The sequence below is a fragment of the Culex quinquefasciatus genome, chromosome 2 (assembly GCF_015732765.1).
Source record: "Culex quinquefasciatus strain JHB chromosome 2, VPISU_Cqui_1.0_pri_paternal, whole genome shotgun sequence".
Classification (NCBI taxonomy): domain Eukaryota; kingdom Metazoa; phylum Arthropoda; class Insecta; order Diptera; family Culicidae; genus Culex; species Culex quinquefasciatus.
The window spans coordinates 19,781,773-19,796,490 of record NC_051862.1 but is presented as its reverse complement, the minus strand read 5'-3'; the positions used below and the strand labels follow the sequence as shown (position 1 = coordinate 19,796,490).

The following is a 14,718-nucleotide window of genomic DNA, read 5'->3' as shown; positions in this document are numbered from 1 at the left end:
CAGAATGTTAAAACTAAGGCATTTCTTTTTTTATATTGCAAAAAATCTCTGAAAAAATTCAAAGAAAAATATCAAGCTTTCGACCATTTTCACAATTTTTTTATGAAAAAGTAAAATTTAAGGACTTATAATTTAGAAAAAGACGATCATTATAAACTATAATTGGAAAAATAGTTGGGCATTACAATCCAATTCATGGTCTCGTTAAAAAAAATTATATTAATCCATGCAACAATTTTTGAAAGTGAATAAACGTTATTTTCAATTTTATTATTATAATAAAAGTTGTAAAAATGAATAAAAAATATAGATGTTTGCAAGCTTGTTTTTATTTTCAGGTAAGTAAGGCAAGCTAATGAGAAATTGGACGTGCTTTCCGGTTAAAAATATTTTCATGACTGAAAAATCAAGTCTGTCATATAGAAATTGCACAGAACCATCACAAAACGGATTTTTTTAAACATTTTTTTAAACCCGCTGTATCTTCACAAGGATTGGACATAGGACAATCGTCAATATGAAGACTTTTATGTAAAATTGTCTGGAAAAGCGAATCCCGCATTCGGTTTTTGACCATTTTGACTTTTAGACCACTATAAAAAAAAAAACAGAATTAGGAAATGATTTTTGTATTTTTTTAAGGAGAGAGAAACCATTCTGCATTTTTCGTGAGTCTTTTTGTAATATGTGAGGAAATTTCCTCAAAAATTTGAACGAAAAAAAAATCTTGACATCACCTGTATATTTAACTTTTAAACTTAAAAATTAAAAAAATCCCATAGAAGTGGCGTGTATTTTTCTTCCAGTGTATTTTTTTTCAGAAAACCTGTCCAATTTCCTACAAGTTTGTCTTTAATCACTTTGTGGTACGATGCAACGGCCTTAAGTTGCGGAAATTTTAACTTACGAAATACAAAAATATTTAAATAAAATCGGAGAGGGTCGGGTACAAAAGTACCTGAAAAATTCCAGATTTGAGCTGGAATTGCTCTTATGTGAATTCGCTTGAAATTTGGTAATAAAAATTTAAAATATGTCTATAAAAAATGGATTAAAATTAGGAAAGTAACAATAACAACTTCGAATTTGTGATTTTTTTTGTCAATAGTCTCTGCTGTTTTGCAAGCAATCTATTATTTTAAGAAAATTAGATTTACGTCACATCGCCGTAGTTATTTTTTCAGTCTGCGTAGAGCGTCCAATTTCCCGTCCCGGGAAAAAAATTCCCGGGAATTCCCGGGATATCCCGAAAAATAATATTTCCCGTTTCCCGGGAAATTTGTAAATTTAAGCAAAAGTACACATTTTCCTTACTTTTTGGAACCATTTTTTAAGATGCTCAGAGAAAAATAAATGAAGATGATTTTGTTCATTTAAATTTATTTTATTGCTCATATACAATTAATCAGATTATCAGACACTTTGATATCCGATAACAGAAAATTTTTGAAGCTACGGGAACATTGAGTTGTTTGAAGTAAAACAAATCAGAGAAGTTTGATTTTTGCTTTGTCATTTTGTCCAAGAACTGAAACCAATATGACTTTTTTTTGGAAATGTTATTTGTCATGAAAAACATAACTTCTGCAACTTTTTGTATCAAACCACGCTCTCTTTTACTGGTCACAGAGGCAAAAAAATAATTTGTATGATTGTGGAGTATGGATTCATTTCAGGGGAAATTCTCGTAGGTTTCGCAAGTTAAGCACTCGCTCCTAACTCCATCCAATTTGCAATTTTTTTCTCTTTAAACAACTAATTTTGCAACTTGCTTGCTCACTTCTTATTGAGCTATTTATCACTCTATTTCAGTTGAAATCGCCTTCAATGAGTTGTAATTGAACGACAAAGTGCTGACCTGCCAACATAAGAGGTACGACGGAATTAGATGCTGTTCCACTACTCACTGTGTAATTTCCTTTATAAAAAATAAATGACATTGATTTATTGTACTATTGGAGCTTTTAAAATAAGAAAAAAAAGAGGTAGTATTTGGAGTGTAGAGGGAACGGCCGGACAAATAATGCGCGTTTACAAATTCCAAGCTATTCGCGTGAAATATAAAGAAAAACGCAGTATAAAGTGTACTACTCGATGCGTCGGTTCGGAGTGAGTACGAGAATGGTGAAGATTTTTGTTAAATACGATGGAAAGTGCATTTTATTTCAAAGTGAAAAGTGTTTTCGGAGCTTGTGGAGCATAAATTCCAATATGGCGGTACAGAAGTGGTGGGCTTCTGCCCTCAATCGGCTTTTGCCGAAGTGTGTGTGAGTTCACATGAGAAGTGTGTGAGGAAATTGAGTGTAACCCAACCCTAACCTAAGGTGACAGTTTTCGCGTGTGGTGTAACCACAGATTGTCAAGTGTGTGTGATGAAGGAGAGTGTTCATGGCCAACTATGTTGAAATGATCATTTTTTGAAGATTGTTATGAAATGTGATCAACTGGAAGATTTGCGGTGTGTCGCAGTTAATTGCATAGAGGTGATGTTGTGTGGAAGCTGCACACAGTTGAATCCGCGAGCCTTGTGAGGCGTTCAATGACAGGAGTGAAACTGAAATCCAGGCGGTTGAGGATTGATTGACGTCGTCAGCTCAGTTGATATTGATGCATCCGATTCGATGCTGCGGTGGCAGATGAGGACCAACGATTATTCTCTCCAGAACCCGGTGAGCGCGTTTCATGTTGACTTTTCAAATATGTGTGTGTTTGTGTGGAGCTGGATGAATGAGAGATGTTTGTGAGCGCCACTTGCGCGTGAGAGCTGTCAGAGCACATGAGTGCCATTCACTCTAAGCACTCACTGAGGGGTGAGTTAATGCATTTAGCACGCTTGTTTGGAACTATCCATTTTCTTATATTAGTGGAAACTCAACCCAATTTGAAGTGGGGAGTTGTTATCGCTGATATTATTTTATTTTATTTGTATTTTATTTGTTTTCTAGGAAATTTTAAACGAGAAATGTTTGTTAGGAAATATAGTGATCTTAAACTTGGTACTTAGTCTCCGATTTTAAACCAATAGTTGATATTTTGTAAATTTAGTTGTTATTCAAACTTCTTGACAATTTTCAAAACAAGCGATGTTGAGTTTTTTTCAATATTTCAGTTTTGATCATAATAATATTATGTTAGTGAATTTTCGTGAAGTCCACGATTCACATGCAACTTTGAATTTAATATTTCAAGCATCTGTGATGGCTCCTGTGTGTTTGAGAGTGTGACTGAATTTATGTTTAATGCATGTCTACATCCGCGTAACTGGAATTTTGATGGTGGGGCAGCGCACACGCCTTGTAGAATTATTCGTGTTTCGAGCCTTTTATTTGATATTTTATTTTCCATAAGTCCTCCTATTATCATCGTTGATCAGAAGACACGCCGCCGGTTTAGTTCTTTTAATTTATTGTTTTAATTTCATTACGTGGTGTCCTGTTTGATTAGTGCAGTGCCTATGAGGACGCGCAGACCTTTTTTCGTGTTATTTTCATCTCTTTTGTGTCGCTGTTTGTGTGCATGGGGTGATTGGTCAATATAATTAAATAATGGCATCATTAGTGCAGTGCCTATGAGGACGCGAAGTCCTGTTTATTCGTGTTGTTTCATCTCTTTTGTGTCGCTGTTTGTGTGCATGGGGTGATTGTTCTTCTTCTTCTTCTTTTTTTCTTTATTTATAGTTCGCGCGTTCGTTGGCCGATGAGTTTTTTTTTTTGTTCTCTTTACATAGTTTTCGATAGAAACGATCTGATTTTTTTTTTCGAGACAAGCAAGTTGTATTGCTGGACTAAGTCCTTTCTATATCATTAATGATCGAAAGGCACGCCGACGAATATGTTTTAAGGCTTATGATATAAAATCATTTTAATGAATAAAGCCCTTCCTACATCACCGTTGATCGGAAGGCACGCCGACGAAGAATTTCTGGAGGATTGCGGTCGAATTAATACTACATTTAAAATTCTAGATAGCTATCTCTCGGATTCGATTGTGAGTAGCAGGACTTCGAGGTTACTTTGCAACGTGTTTTTTGGAGCCTTTTTTATATTTTAAATTTTATAAGTCCTTCTTTTGTCATCGTTGATAGGAAGGCACGCCGCCGGTTAAGTTCGTTAGTTTAAGTTATTGTTTTAATTTCATTACAATCGGTTACGTGGTGTCCTGTTTTCTTTTCGTTTATATTCGTTGATCGTAATAATTTATTGCAACTGGTAGTTTTAGTATTAACTCATCTACTATTTTTGACATTTGCTCGCGTTATCTTAATTGTACCAACAGTAAAAATATACTGATAAGTCCAGCCCATAGCACTAACGCTCGGTTGGCACGCGTTCGATTAAAACAAACTTTTTAAATAATCAATTATTTATCTTTCCGCAGCCGGCTGCCTAAGATTTGAAATTTCAACCGATAAACAAAATGCTCATGGTCACATCACTGCCACTCGTGAATCCTGACCTCATACCCATCTACTAACCCCCTCAAAACTCATGTGATACTTTGTCGGAGAAGCAGTCGATTGGGCGGTCTCTATCACTCAAGTATCGGACTAACATTCCCATCCGCTTCCCCGTGACTCTACCACTGGTCGTGGCCGGCGCCGGTATTGATCAGCATGATAGGGGCCTTTGAGAAGTTGCGAAGCGAGGAAAAATAGCACCCACTTATCTTCCACGGCTCGTGGATGTAACTTCTGGAGGTCCTGGTCAATAACGGAGTAGCAACTGCGGGTGGGCACCTATGCTTATGCTTATGCTTTTAAAATAAGAAAAAAAAGACATTTTCTTGCAGTTTTATGTTTTTTTACATGCAGTTAAATTGTTAATTGATCTTCACACTTGTTTTAGCCTTTCAGTCGCTGTTCTAAAAAACTTAGTTGCAGCAGAACCAAGATCACAACAAATTTTCAATAAATTTAAATTTCCCGGAAATTCCCGGGATTTCCCGGGAAATTGGTTGAAAATTTCCCGTTTCCCGGGAAATTTGTAACCTCGGGAAATTGGACGCTCTAAGTCTGCGGTAAAATATATGTGCAGAAAGTGGCAAATCATTGATTGGTTGAGTTTTTTTAAATATTATTTTTTAATTATTAAAAATTATTTTATGAATAATATATATGATAATAAACTTGATCATAAATGTATAAAATATTCAAAAAAATGTTTGAATTATTGGAAAAAAATGAATAAAAATTAATATAATAAATTTAAAAAGACTGATAAAGAGCTGATAGTTATTTTCTAGATTTTACTTTTTTTGAAATTCTTTATTTTTTTTCTATTTGTCTTATACACAGAAGAATGCATTTTTTATGACAATTGAGACAATCAGGTTAATTATGCACTTAAATTTTGAATGATTTTTTGTTTGGTTTTCAATTTGTTTTCATCTTTAAAACTGAATAATTTAAATTTTAGATTTGATTCATTTTTGTTGAAAAAGTTGTAAAATTTATTTTTTTCGAAAATTTTATTTTTAAGTCTCCCCAAGAGATAATAATCAAGATTATACTAAATCCAATCCAGCCTCATTGTCGCCTCCATATTGAATTACATCACCCTTCCAGAATCGCCCCAAAACCTCCACGCAATTACGTTCAACCCCCTCCACCCTCTTTGGTGGTCCAATTACCCTCAGGTTCTTTCCTCTATAGAAAAAAAACTCAAAAGAAAGGACTTACCGCCTCGGTGTGAATCGGATGCACCGCAAACAGCATCGCCGCTGCAAAGCTGGACACCTCCGACAGGAGCATGGCGCACATTCTGAAAAAAAATAGAGAGAAAAAAAACGCTTCGGTTAGAAAACGGGAAAATGAAGCAAAAGAGTTTATATAAATCGTAAATTTATCCCGCCCACCCACACAGCCACACAGTTAGTTGTCTGCTTTTCCACGGCATTTTCTTCTCTTTTTTAAATCTTTTCAGTTTTTTTTTCGCGGAAAAATCCAGTAATAGGACGTAATGGTCTCCAAAGGTAGTCCTGGTGATGGTGGTAGCAGGCGGCTGGCTACCAAATGGACTCTCACGACTGGGTCGGAAAATGGGTGGAAAACAAAAGTTTGGAAAATTAAAATCCCCCCCCGTTAGCTGGGAAAACATTACGTAACCTGGTGTAGCAGGAAAATCTACATTGAACGAAGAATGCACGGGTACTCTCACTCTCTCGGTGTAATAAAAGAATCATTGGTATTAAATTTTCCTCTTTCCAACCACCCGCGGGGGTGGGGTCCCACAAGCTTTGAGTAGGGGTGCCGCTATAACATTAATTTAATTAGTGATGGTTGGTGATGCTGCTTGAGAGAAGAGGAGAAAAAAAAAGTACGAAAAGGAAATGTCCCCGTAAAGGACATTCTCGAGGGGGAAGGGGGTTGTGATTTCTAGGATGGCAAGCAAACGGGAAAATGTTTTCAGATGTGAATGTGAAAAGACTTTAATTTAGTTATTCGAGAGTGACGGCAATAAATGGAACGTTCCGGGACAAACCCTTTTGCTGATGGTAATCGTTACCAAGGGCTACCAACATAAAAAGTGTGTAGTATGTAGAGCAAAATTAATAAATGTTGAAATCACGTTCAGAAATATTTTGGTAGCAATGGTTACCAAAAAAAATTGGTTCGAAAAATATTAATAAAAAGTGACACTATCCATCAAACCTTCGATTTTTTAAAGTCAAAATATTTAAAGTAACTTCGACTAGCTTTTGGTAACCTGAGTTACCAATACGAGAAATATTTGGTTAATGTACTGCAACAATTTGAATTCTGCATGAATCTTAACACTGTTTAAAAACTCATTAGCTGATAATAATCGTTACCAAGTGCTACCATGGAAAAACAATTTTTAAATTAAATTAATAAGTCTTATTTCTTATTTCTTTATACGTCTTAGTAGCAGCGATATCGGTTACTTTGGCTACCAAAATTTAGTTAATGAATTCTCTACATTTTTATGATGTCCTTTTTGAATATTTTTATTAAAAAGTGCTACCAAAACTCAAATTTAACATGTAATGTATATTGGTAGCCAAAATTCTCTCAGTGTTATACCTCAGCTCCATTATTTTGATTCAATGAAAAGCATTAGGTTGTAGGAAACCATAGATCGTTACTTTTTAATATGATTCTTATAAATTTAATCTGGCCCTAATCCCCATGTTAATCCTCAGCGTAATGTTAAAAAAAAATGCTTCATCTGTGCTAATAATTTTGACTATGCTGAAATTTCTATAAATTGAAAGATAAATCTCTCTTGCTATAAATTTTTGTTACCAAGTACTACCAAAGCATAGTAATAGATTTTTTGAACAACATGAATAAATTTTTGATATCTCAAAACAGGTATTGGTAGCAAAGGTTACCAAAGGTTTAATCCAAGCTGATTTTTTTTTCTGTTACCACCAAAAGCTTATCTATGCTATGTTCATAACATTATTACTACGTTCTTTTCTGCCAAAGAGAAAGTACATCCAGTTTTATCATATAAAATGCCTTGGTAGCAAAGGTTCTCTTAGGGTTGTGCCTCAGCTTTTTTTATTTCTACCAGAATTCCCTTCTTCTGACAACAGTAATTTATTTGTATAAATTCTCAGTTGATGGTTGTCGTTACCAAGTGCTACCAAAACAATAAAATCAAATAGTTGGCATACAAATTCGAAACAGCTCTTTAAAAATTCAAAATGACTTGGTAGCAAGACGACCTTCTTTTTTTGCATCGCGTGACTTTTCTGTAATTGTTAAGATGAGGTTACCAAAAACAAATTTCTGCATTTTTATTCTAACAGTTTTGACCATCTGTTTTTTACTATGTTTAAGTTAAAGGTGACTCCTTTGCTTCTTGTTGTCTTAACCTAGTGCTACCAATGCAAATTTGTTCCAAATGTTATAAATAACAATAATTTTTTTTTAATTCCCAAAAACCTTGGTAGCAATGGCTACCAACTTTTTAAAGGTTTTCAAAAAAAAAAAAAATCAAATTATTCGCTCTACAGCATTGCCTTGGCGTTCTCGATTGCGAGATTCCTACTCGAAACTAGGTGTCCGAAGGCTTGATTGTTGAGGCAATTGCAAACCTCTTTTTACACCTTAGCTTCCATCCACCCCGGGATTCGAACTGACGACCTTTGGATTGTGAGTCCAACTGCCTACCAGCGAATCCACCGAGGCAGGACCCAGGGAGACGACTCCTACACCTGGACTGAGCTATCGACCTAACTCTCTAGGTTAGACCGGGGCCAACATTTACTTCCCCGTCCGACGGAAGGCGTGATCAGACAAATCTCGTCTCGAAAAATGCCACCGGGACCGTCTGGGATCGAACCCAGGCCGACTGGGTGAGAGGCAATCACGCTTACCCCTACACCACGGTCCCGGCTAACTTTAAAGGTTTTCATGGCAACCAAAACAGTCTGTTTTCGGATTCATGCACTTTTGTTTTGCAAGTATCTTTATGACATTGAAGATAACGCCAACTTAAATCGTTACCATTAGCTACCAAGGTTAAAGGTCCACTTCCATAACTTAAAGTAAACTAAAGTTGATAAATACTAATAATGTAATGATGTAATAATGTATTGCGATGACATGTTTTTCCAACTGAGTTGTGAAATCATCATGAAACAACTAAATGGTTACCAATAAAAAAACATGGAAAACCCATTAAGTTCAAAAATATACTAAAAATATTGATGAAGAAAATTAAAATTAAATAAATTCTGTAGAAACTTTAAAAATATTCTAAGGCCAGTATTATATTAAAAAAACAAAAATAACTGAGGTTCATGGAGAACATTTAGCAGAATAGTTCCAGGATTGGTAACCATTTGGTAGCAAGTGATCTCATAGTTCTAGAAGTTTTGTGTTTGCTTAAACATTTTTTGTAATTGGTAACGATTGGTAGCGAGTGTCAAAAGTAGTGTTCTTATAATGAAAACAATTTATCAAAAGTCATCTCACTTTACTTTAAACAGTAATCCCAGAGATTTTCAGAACCGTTTCCATCATCCACTTTTCACCAATCATCTCAAATGAAAATTCAACAATTGAAAACCTCCCAACCGGAAGATTTTCATCAACCGAGTAGACCCATTTCACAGCTGTTACCTCTCCCAGCCATTCGCAAATCCATGCTTCTCCAAATCAGCCTCCTCAACTCGTGGTCCGCCCAAAACTACCCAAATCTCGAATCGCTCATCCGTGGGCCTCCGGAAGAAGCCCAATTTCCCCCCCGCAGCCCCACAGAAACCACTTAATCTCGACGCACTGAATCGGGCTCCGAATTAAATTTGCAGCTTAGCTCTAATTTCAAAATTTCACATTCGGTCGCATCTCGCATCTGTTTCCATTAATTTAATTAAATTTACTGAAATTTCATCCTGTTGCAGAGCCGCGTCGTCGGCTTTTCGCAGGATGATTTTTTTTGCTCGTCCCAAGGTTCGTTTTGTGAAACAGGCACATCCGGCGCACGTTCCAGTGGTGTGGTGGACTGACGGAATGACGAGCTGCTGGTTCTTGCTGCAACACCGACCGGTGAAAATGATGATGAATGTGGTTGGGGTTGTCCCTGGTGGTGGCGTTGGCATTCCAGACGAGCCGGCCAGCTCGATTGCACAACTCTTGCACACACATGTCATGGCAGTTGGTAGCAGTGAGGGTGGAGTGTGCACTGGAAGTTCTGTTTGAGAGTTGTTGCGAGAGAAAACGCAGTTCTTTTCAGCAGTTTGACACGCTAAAAGCTGAATAAATTTATTAAAGAAATGAGCAGAATGTTACAAAAATTCACTTACATTGGTCTGCTACTCTAGTCTTGGCAACTGAGTCGACACCCTTTGTGTACCAGCACCGCGAAGCCTGTGATAATAGTTTTAAGTTTAATTTGCATGTTCTTCTTAGTTATAAGTTTTAACTAGCTAGTATCTTAATAATTCGCATGTGCTAACTCACGTTAGATAACCTCCAAATGTACAGCAACTACTTTGCCAACGTTTTGATCCCGACTTTATCGCCCGCTGAAATAATACATTTGGGATATATTCATGCCCCAATTCATTGCAATCCCTACTTACAACTCTCGAGTGAATTCAACGATAATTTAAACTAAATACAGGATTATTTAAATGTAAGAAAAGAGCTAAATCGAATTAACTTTTCGCTGCTTGAATGCTGTTCGTTTTGATGACGTTCCAGATTTTCTCAAACCGTCACGGGCGTACGGCCGACCTGTCACCGAGCAGTTCTTTCCCCGATCGTCGTGGCGCTCGTGCAATCGTACGCGGCGCTTCTTGTGGGACGGCGTTACCGTCCGTAACATTCCCCGACCCGTGAGGTACTTCCGGGATCACCGGATCTGCCTCACCCTTCTCCACATCTAATCTCGCCAGCTTCGCGATCGGCCGTCGCAGCAGTCCCGTTGATGTCTGTACTACAGCCTGACGAACTCGACCGTCGCGGCCCACGACCACTTCCGCCACCCGTCCCCGGATCCAACCATTCCGCACGGTGTCTTCCACGATGATCACTAAATCACCAGCTCGGATTGGAACCACTTCTTCGTGCCATTTGGTTCGCCGCGTCAGGTCCGGCAGGTACTCCCGAACCCATCTGCGCCAAAACTGGTCGATCATCACCCGCATCAGGTTCCATTGGTTACGGCAAGCGTCCTTGGAGTCGGCCAACGTTTTCTGCGTCTGCACCACACCGCTCGTGCTCAGTAGCAGGAAATGGTTTGGTGTTAGCGCTTCCTGATGTTCAGCTTCCAGCGGGATCCACGTCAGCGGCCGGGAATTCACGATGCTTTCAGCTTCTGCCACCAGCGTCGCCAGCGTCTCTTCGTTGGGCAGCCTCGCTGTGTTCATTGCTGCCAGAGCCGTTTTCACCGAACGCACCAGTCTCTCCCACGCGCCTCCCATGTGAGGGGAGGCAGGCGGGTTGAACACCCACTTCGTGGTTGCGTTGGTGAAGGTTTCGGCGAGCTTCTCCTCGACGACTTTCATCTCCTTCTGCAATTCGTTGCTGGATCCGACGAAGTTCGTGCCACGATCGCTGTAGATCTCCACAGGCGCGCCTCTTCTGGCGATCAACCGTCGAAAGGACATCTTGCACGACTCGGCGGAGAGCGAGTGGACGACCTCCAGGTGCACGGCGCGCGTTGTCAGACATGTGAACAGCGCCACCCATCTTTTAGCGGTGGTGCGGTTCACCCGCACCGCAACAGGTCCGAAGTAATCGACGCCCACGTACGAAAAAGGGCGCTCGAACGCCTTCAGCCTGGCAGCAGGTAGTGGAGCCATCCGCGGGACGACCGGAACCTTCGCTTTCAACTGGCACAGCAGGCAGTCGTTCTTCGCTTTGCGGGCAGCCGTCCGCAAATTCGGCACGTGAAATCGTTGTCTCAGCTCGTTTACCACCGTTTCGCAGTTTCCGTGCAGATACTTCCGGTGGTACCAGTCGACCAGCAGCTTCGTCGCCGTGTGGTCCTTTGGCATGATGATGGGGTACCGAGTGTCGAACGGCACGAAATCGACCGCAACAATTCTGCTCTCCATGCGCACCACGCCGGCGTCATCCATAAATGGCGATAACTTTCGAATCTTGCTCGTGGATTCCAGATTGAACCGCTTTTCCGGATCAGCACGTGCTGCGGCGAGTGTTGCAACCTCGTCTGGAAACGCATCGCTTTGCACCCAGCGCCAGATCGTGTTCTCCGCCGCTGCTAATTCTTCCTGTCGCAATGGTCCGCTCAGTAGCTGCTCCTTCTTCAGCTTGCGTCGCAGGTTCCCAGCAAACCGATGCACGCGAGCGAGCGTGCGCAAGAGACGAACCCACTGCGAGAAGCGATCCCAATCGACGTTGTGCGTGGCAACGGCTTCCCGGTGCACTAGGCAGGCTCGCAGCTCCTCGGTCGGTTCTTGCAGGCTTGGCGTGATGTCCACCGGCCATTGGTCTTCTGGGTGGTAGAGAAACCATGGGCCTTTGAACCATCTACTGTCGGGAGACAGACAGAAGCTTTTCCCCCATTTCGTGGCGTCGTCCGCCACATTCTCCTTCGAGGGAATCCAGCGCCACTGATGCGGCATCGTCTTGGACATGATTTCACCGACCCGGCATGCCACGAACTGCCGATAGTTGCGATGATCCGAGTTGATCCATGCGAGCACTGTCTTGGAGTCGCACCAGAAGATGGTCTTGTCGATCCGCAGGGAATGTCCGAAGATAATCGTGTTCATCAGCCGTACGCCAATCACCGCGGCCATCAACTCCAATCTGGGTATGGAGAGGGCCTTGAGGGGTGCCACTTTGGATTTCCCGCCGACCAGCGCCACCTCGATACCGCCCTCGAACTCCGCTCGGAAGTACGCCACGCAGGAGAAGGCATCCTCGCTTGCGTCCACGAAAATGTGCAGCTGCAGCGTCTTGATGTCCTTGACCGAGCGCCGTGGAAAGTAGCAGCGCGGAATCCGGATCTGTTCCAGAAACTTAAACTGGTCGGTCCACTGCGTCCAACGCACGCACATCTTGTCTGGAATCCGTTGGTCCCATTGCGTTTTCGCTCTCCACAGGGCTTGGATCAAGATCTTACCGCGCACGGTGAAGTGAGCCAAGAATCCCAGCGGATCGAACGTGCTCATAACCGTACTCAACGATTGTCGCTTCGTCGGGTGCCCACCGTGCGTGTCCAGAGCGGAGGAGAACGTAAACACATCCTGCTGTTGCTTCCAATAAAGGCCGAGCACGCGCTCCGTCGTGCTTCCCTTGTCCAGCTGCAGATTCTTCTCCGAGGCCGAATCGTTATCCCCGACCCGTGCTAGAACCGCTTCGGAGTTGGACAACCAGTTCCGCAGGTGGAACCCGCCCAAGGAGTGGACGTGTTTGACCTCCAGAGCTAATTTCACCGCTTCCTCTTCGTTGTCCGCGCTGTCGAGATAGTCGTCCACATAGTGTTTACGCTGGATGGCTTCGGCGGCGGCTGGGAACTTCTCGGCGTGCTCTGCGGCGTTTAGGTTCTTGACGAACTGTGCGGAACAGGGCGAGCACGTCGAACCAAATGTGGCTACATCCATCAAGAGGATGTCTGGTTCCAGCGAGGAGTTCTCGCGCCAAAGCAGTCGCTGCGCGTGGCGATCTTCCTTCCGGATCTGCACCTGGTGGAACATCTCCTTGATATCAGCACACAGGGCGATCTGCCGCTCCCGGAAGCCAAAAGGACAGCCGGCAGGGTGGTTAGAAGATCCGGACCCTTCAGGAGCATGGTGTTTAACGATATCCCGTCGACCTTGGCAGCGGCGTCGCAAAAGATACGCACCTTCGATGGCTTCTTTGGGTTGAGCGCGACTCCGAGAGGGAGATACCACACGCGCCGCGGGTCAGCTTCCTTAAGCTCGTCTTCCGTGGCCTTGTGGATGTACCCCTTTTCTTGGTACTCGTTTATTTGACGCAGCACGCTCTCGCCGATCACCGGGTCGCTTCGAATGCGCCGCTCGAGGCACTGAAGTCTCCGTACGGCCATCCCGTAGCTGTCCGGGAACTCGAAGTGGTCGAACTTCCAGAGGAGACCCGTCTCGAAACGCTGTCCAACTCGTGTTGTGGTCTCTTGCAGGATTCGGTTCGCGCGCTGCACTTCCTCTGACTCCGGACACGGCACTGCAGTGATTCCCAGGCTCTCGATGGAAAAGAAACGTGCCACGAGATCGTGTAGGGGGTCTTCACTGTGGCATTCGCAGATGTTGAAGGTGCGGACAAGCTTTTCTGGTCGGTCCGGATTTGTTCCGTAGATCGTCCAGCCCAAACGAGTCTTCGCAGCGACCGGCTCACCCGGTTTCCCTTCTCGGATCCGTAAAGTCGCCGTGACGTGCACGTTGTCGTTGCCGATCAAAATGCACGGCGTAGCCCGGACGTAGTCGTCCACTGGAAGTCCTTTCAGGTACGGGTGGGCTTCTACTAGCGTCGAATACCGTAAGCTCTGCCTCGGTAGATCCAGCTTGCTGACCGTTCGCACATCGGAAATCGTGTGCTTCGCACCACCTCTTCCACCAGAAATCTGCAGAGTGACCCGCTGTGACTCTGCTTCCGTCCTCTTCATATTCGCCGTCCATTGTAGACACAGCGGAAGATGTTCGCCTTCGACTCCCAGCTGCCTGACTACTTCCTCTTCAATCAGCGTACTCTCGGACCCGTCGTCCAAGAAGGCGTACACTTGAACTGAGCGATTGTTGGCGTGCAGCGTCACCGGCAGGACTCGGAACAGTGTGGTCTTTCCCGAGAAGTGGTGGTTGGTGGCCACCTTGGACCCGGAAGCCTGTTCTTCTTCCTTGTTCTGCTTGGCATCCTTTCTTTCCGGCTTCGAGTGCAGCAGAGGGTGATGTTTCAGCTGGCATCCATTCTCCTCACATCGCTTGCTCAGCTTGCAGGGCCGCCGGCCGTGTGCACCGAGACAGCAGCGACAGAGTTCGTGCTGTTCGATGACTTTCCAGCGATCGTCGACACTCTTCTTGACGAACTCCGGACAATCCTTTATCCGATGCTTCGGGTCTTTGCAGACTAGGCAGGCTGGGCCCCCGGAGTTGTTTTGCTTGACCTCGACTTTCTTCGCTGGAATTTTTGGCGAGGAACACTTTTCTGCGGCATGTGCTCCGCAGAAGTGTTTCTCCTTACCGCCTTTCTCCTGCCTATCGCGGTGTTCCGACGGTTTCGGTACATTGTACGGCGTGACATCCGTCGCGGCCCGGACC

The 14,718-nt window shown here is 42.8% G+C and overlaps 1 protein-coding gene and 1 long non-coding RNA gene across 2 annotated transcripts in view; both read right to left on the bottom strand.

Moving 5' to 3' along the window:
* Positions 1-14,718, bottom strand: part of LOC6051490 (protein O-mannosyl-transferase Tmtc3) — a 471,860-nt gene that overhangs the window by 321,125 nt on the left and 136,017 nt on the right. Inside the window, exon 3 of the mRNA XM_038251901.1 lies at positions 5,678-5,759. Within this exon, the coding sequence (XP_038107829.1) occupies positions 5,678-5,759 (82 nt within the window). The remainder of the gene's footprint in view (positions 1-5,677; positions 5,760-14,718) is intronic.
* LOC119766683 lies at positions 9,678-10,146 on the bottom strand. Its single transcript, XR_005277056.1, has 3 exons — positions 10,057-10,146; positions 9,778-9,999; positions 9,678-9,726 (listed from the first exon to the last, which is right to left on the bottom strand). It is a non-coding gene; the product is annotated as an uncharacterized LOC119766683 (long non-coding RNA).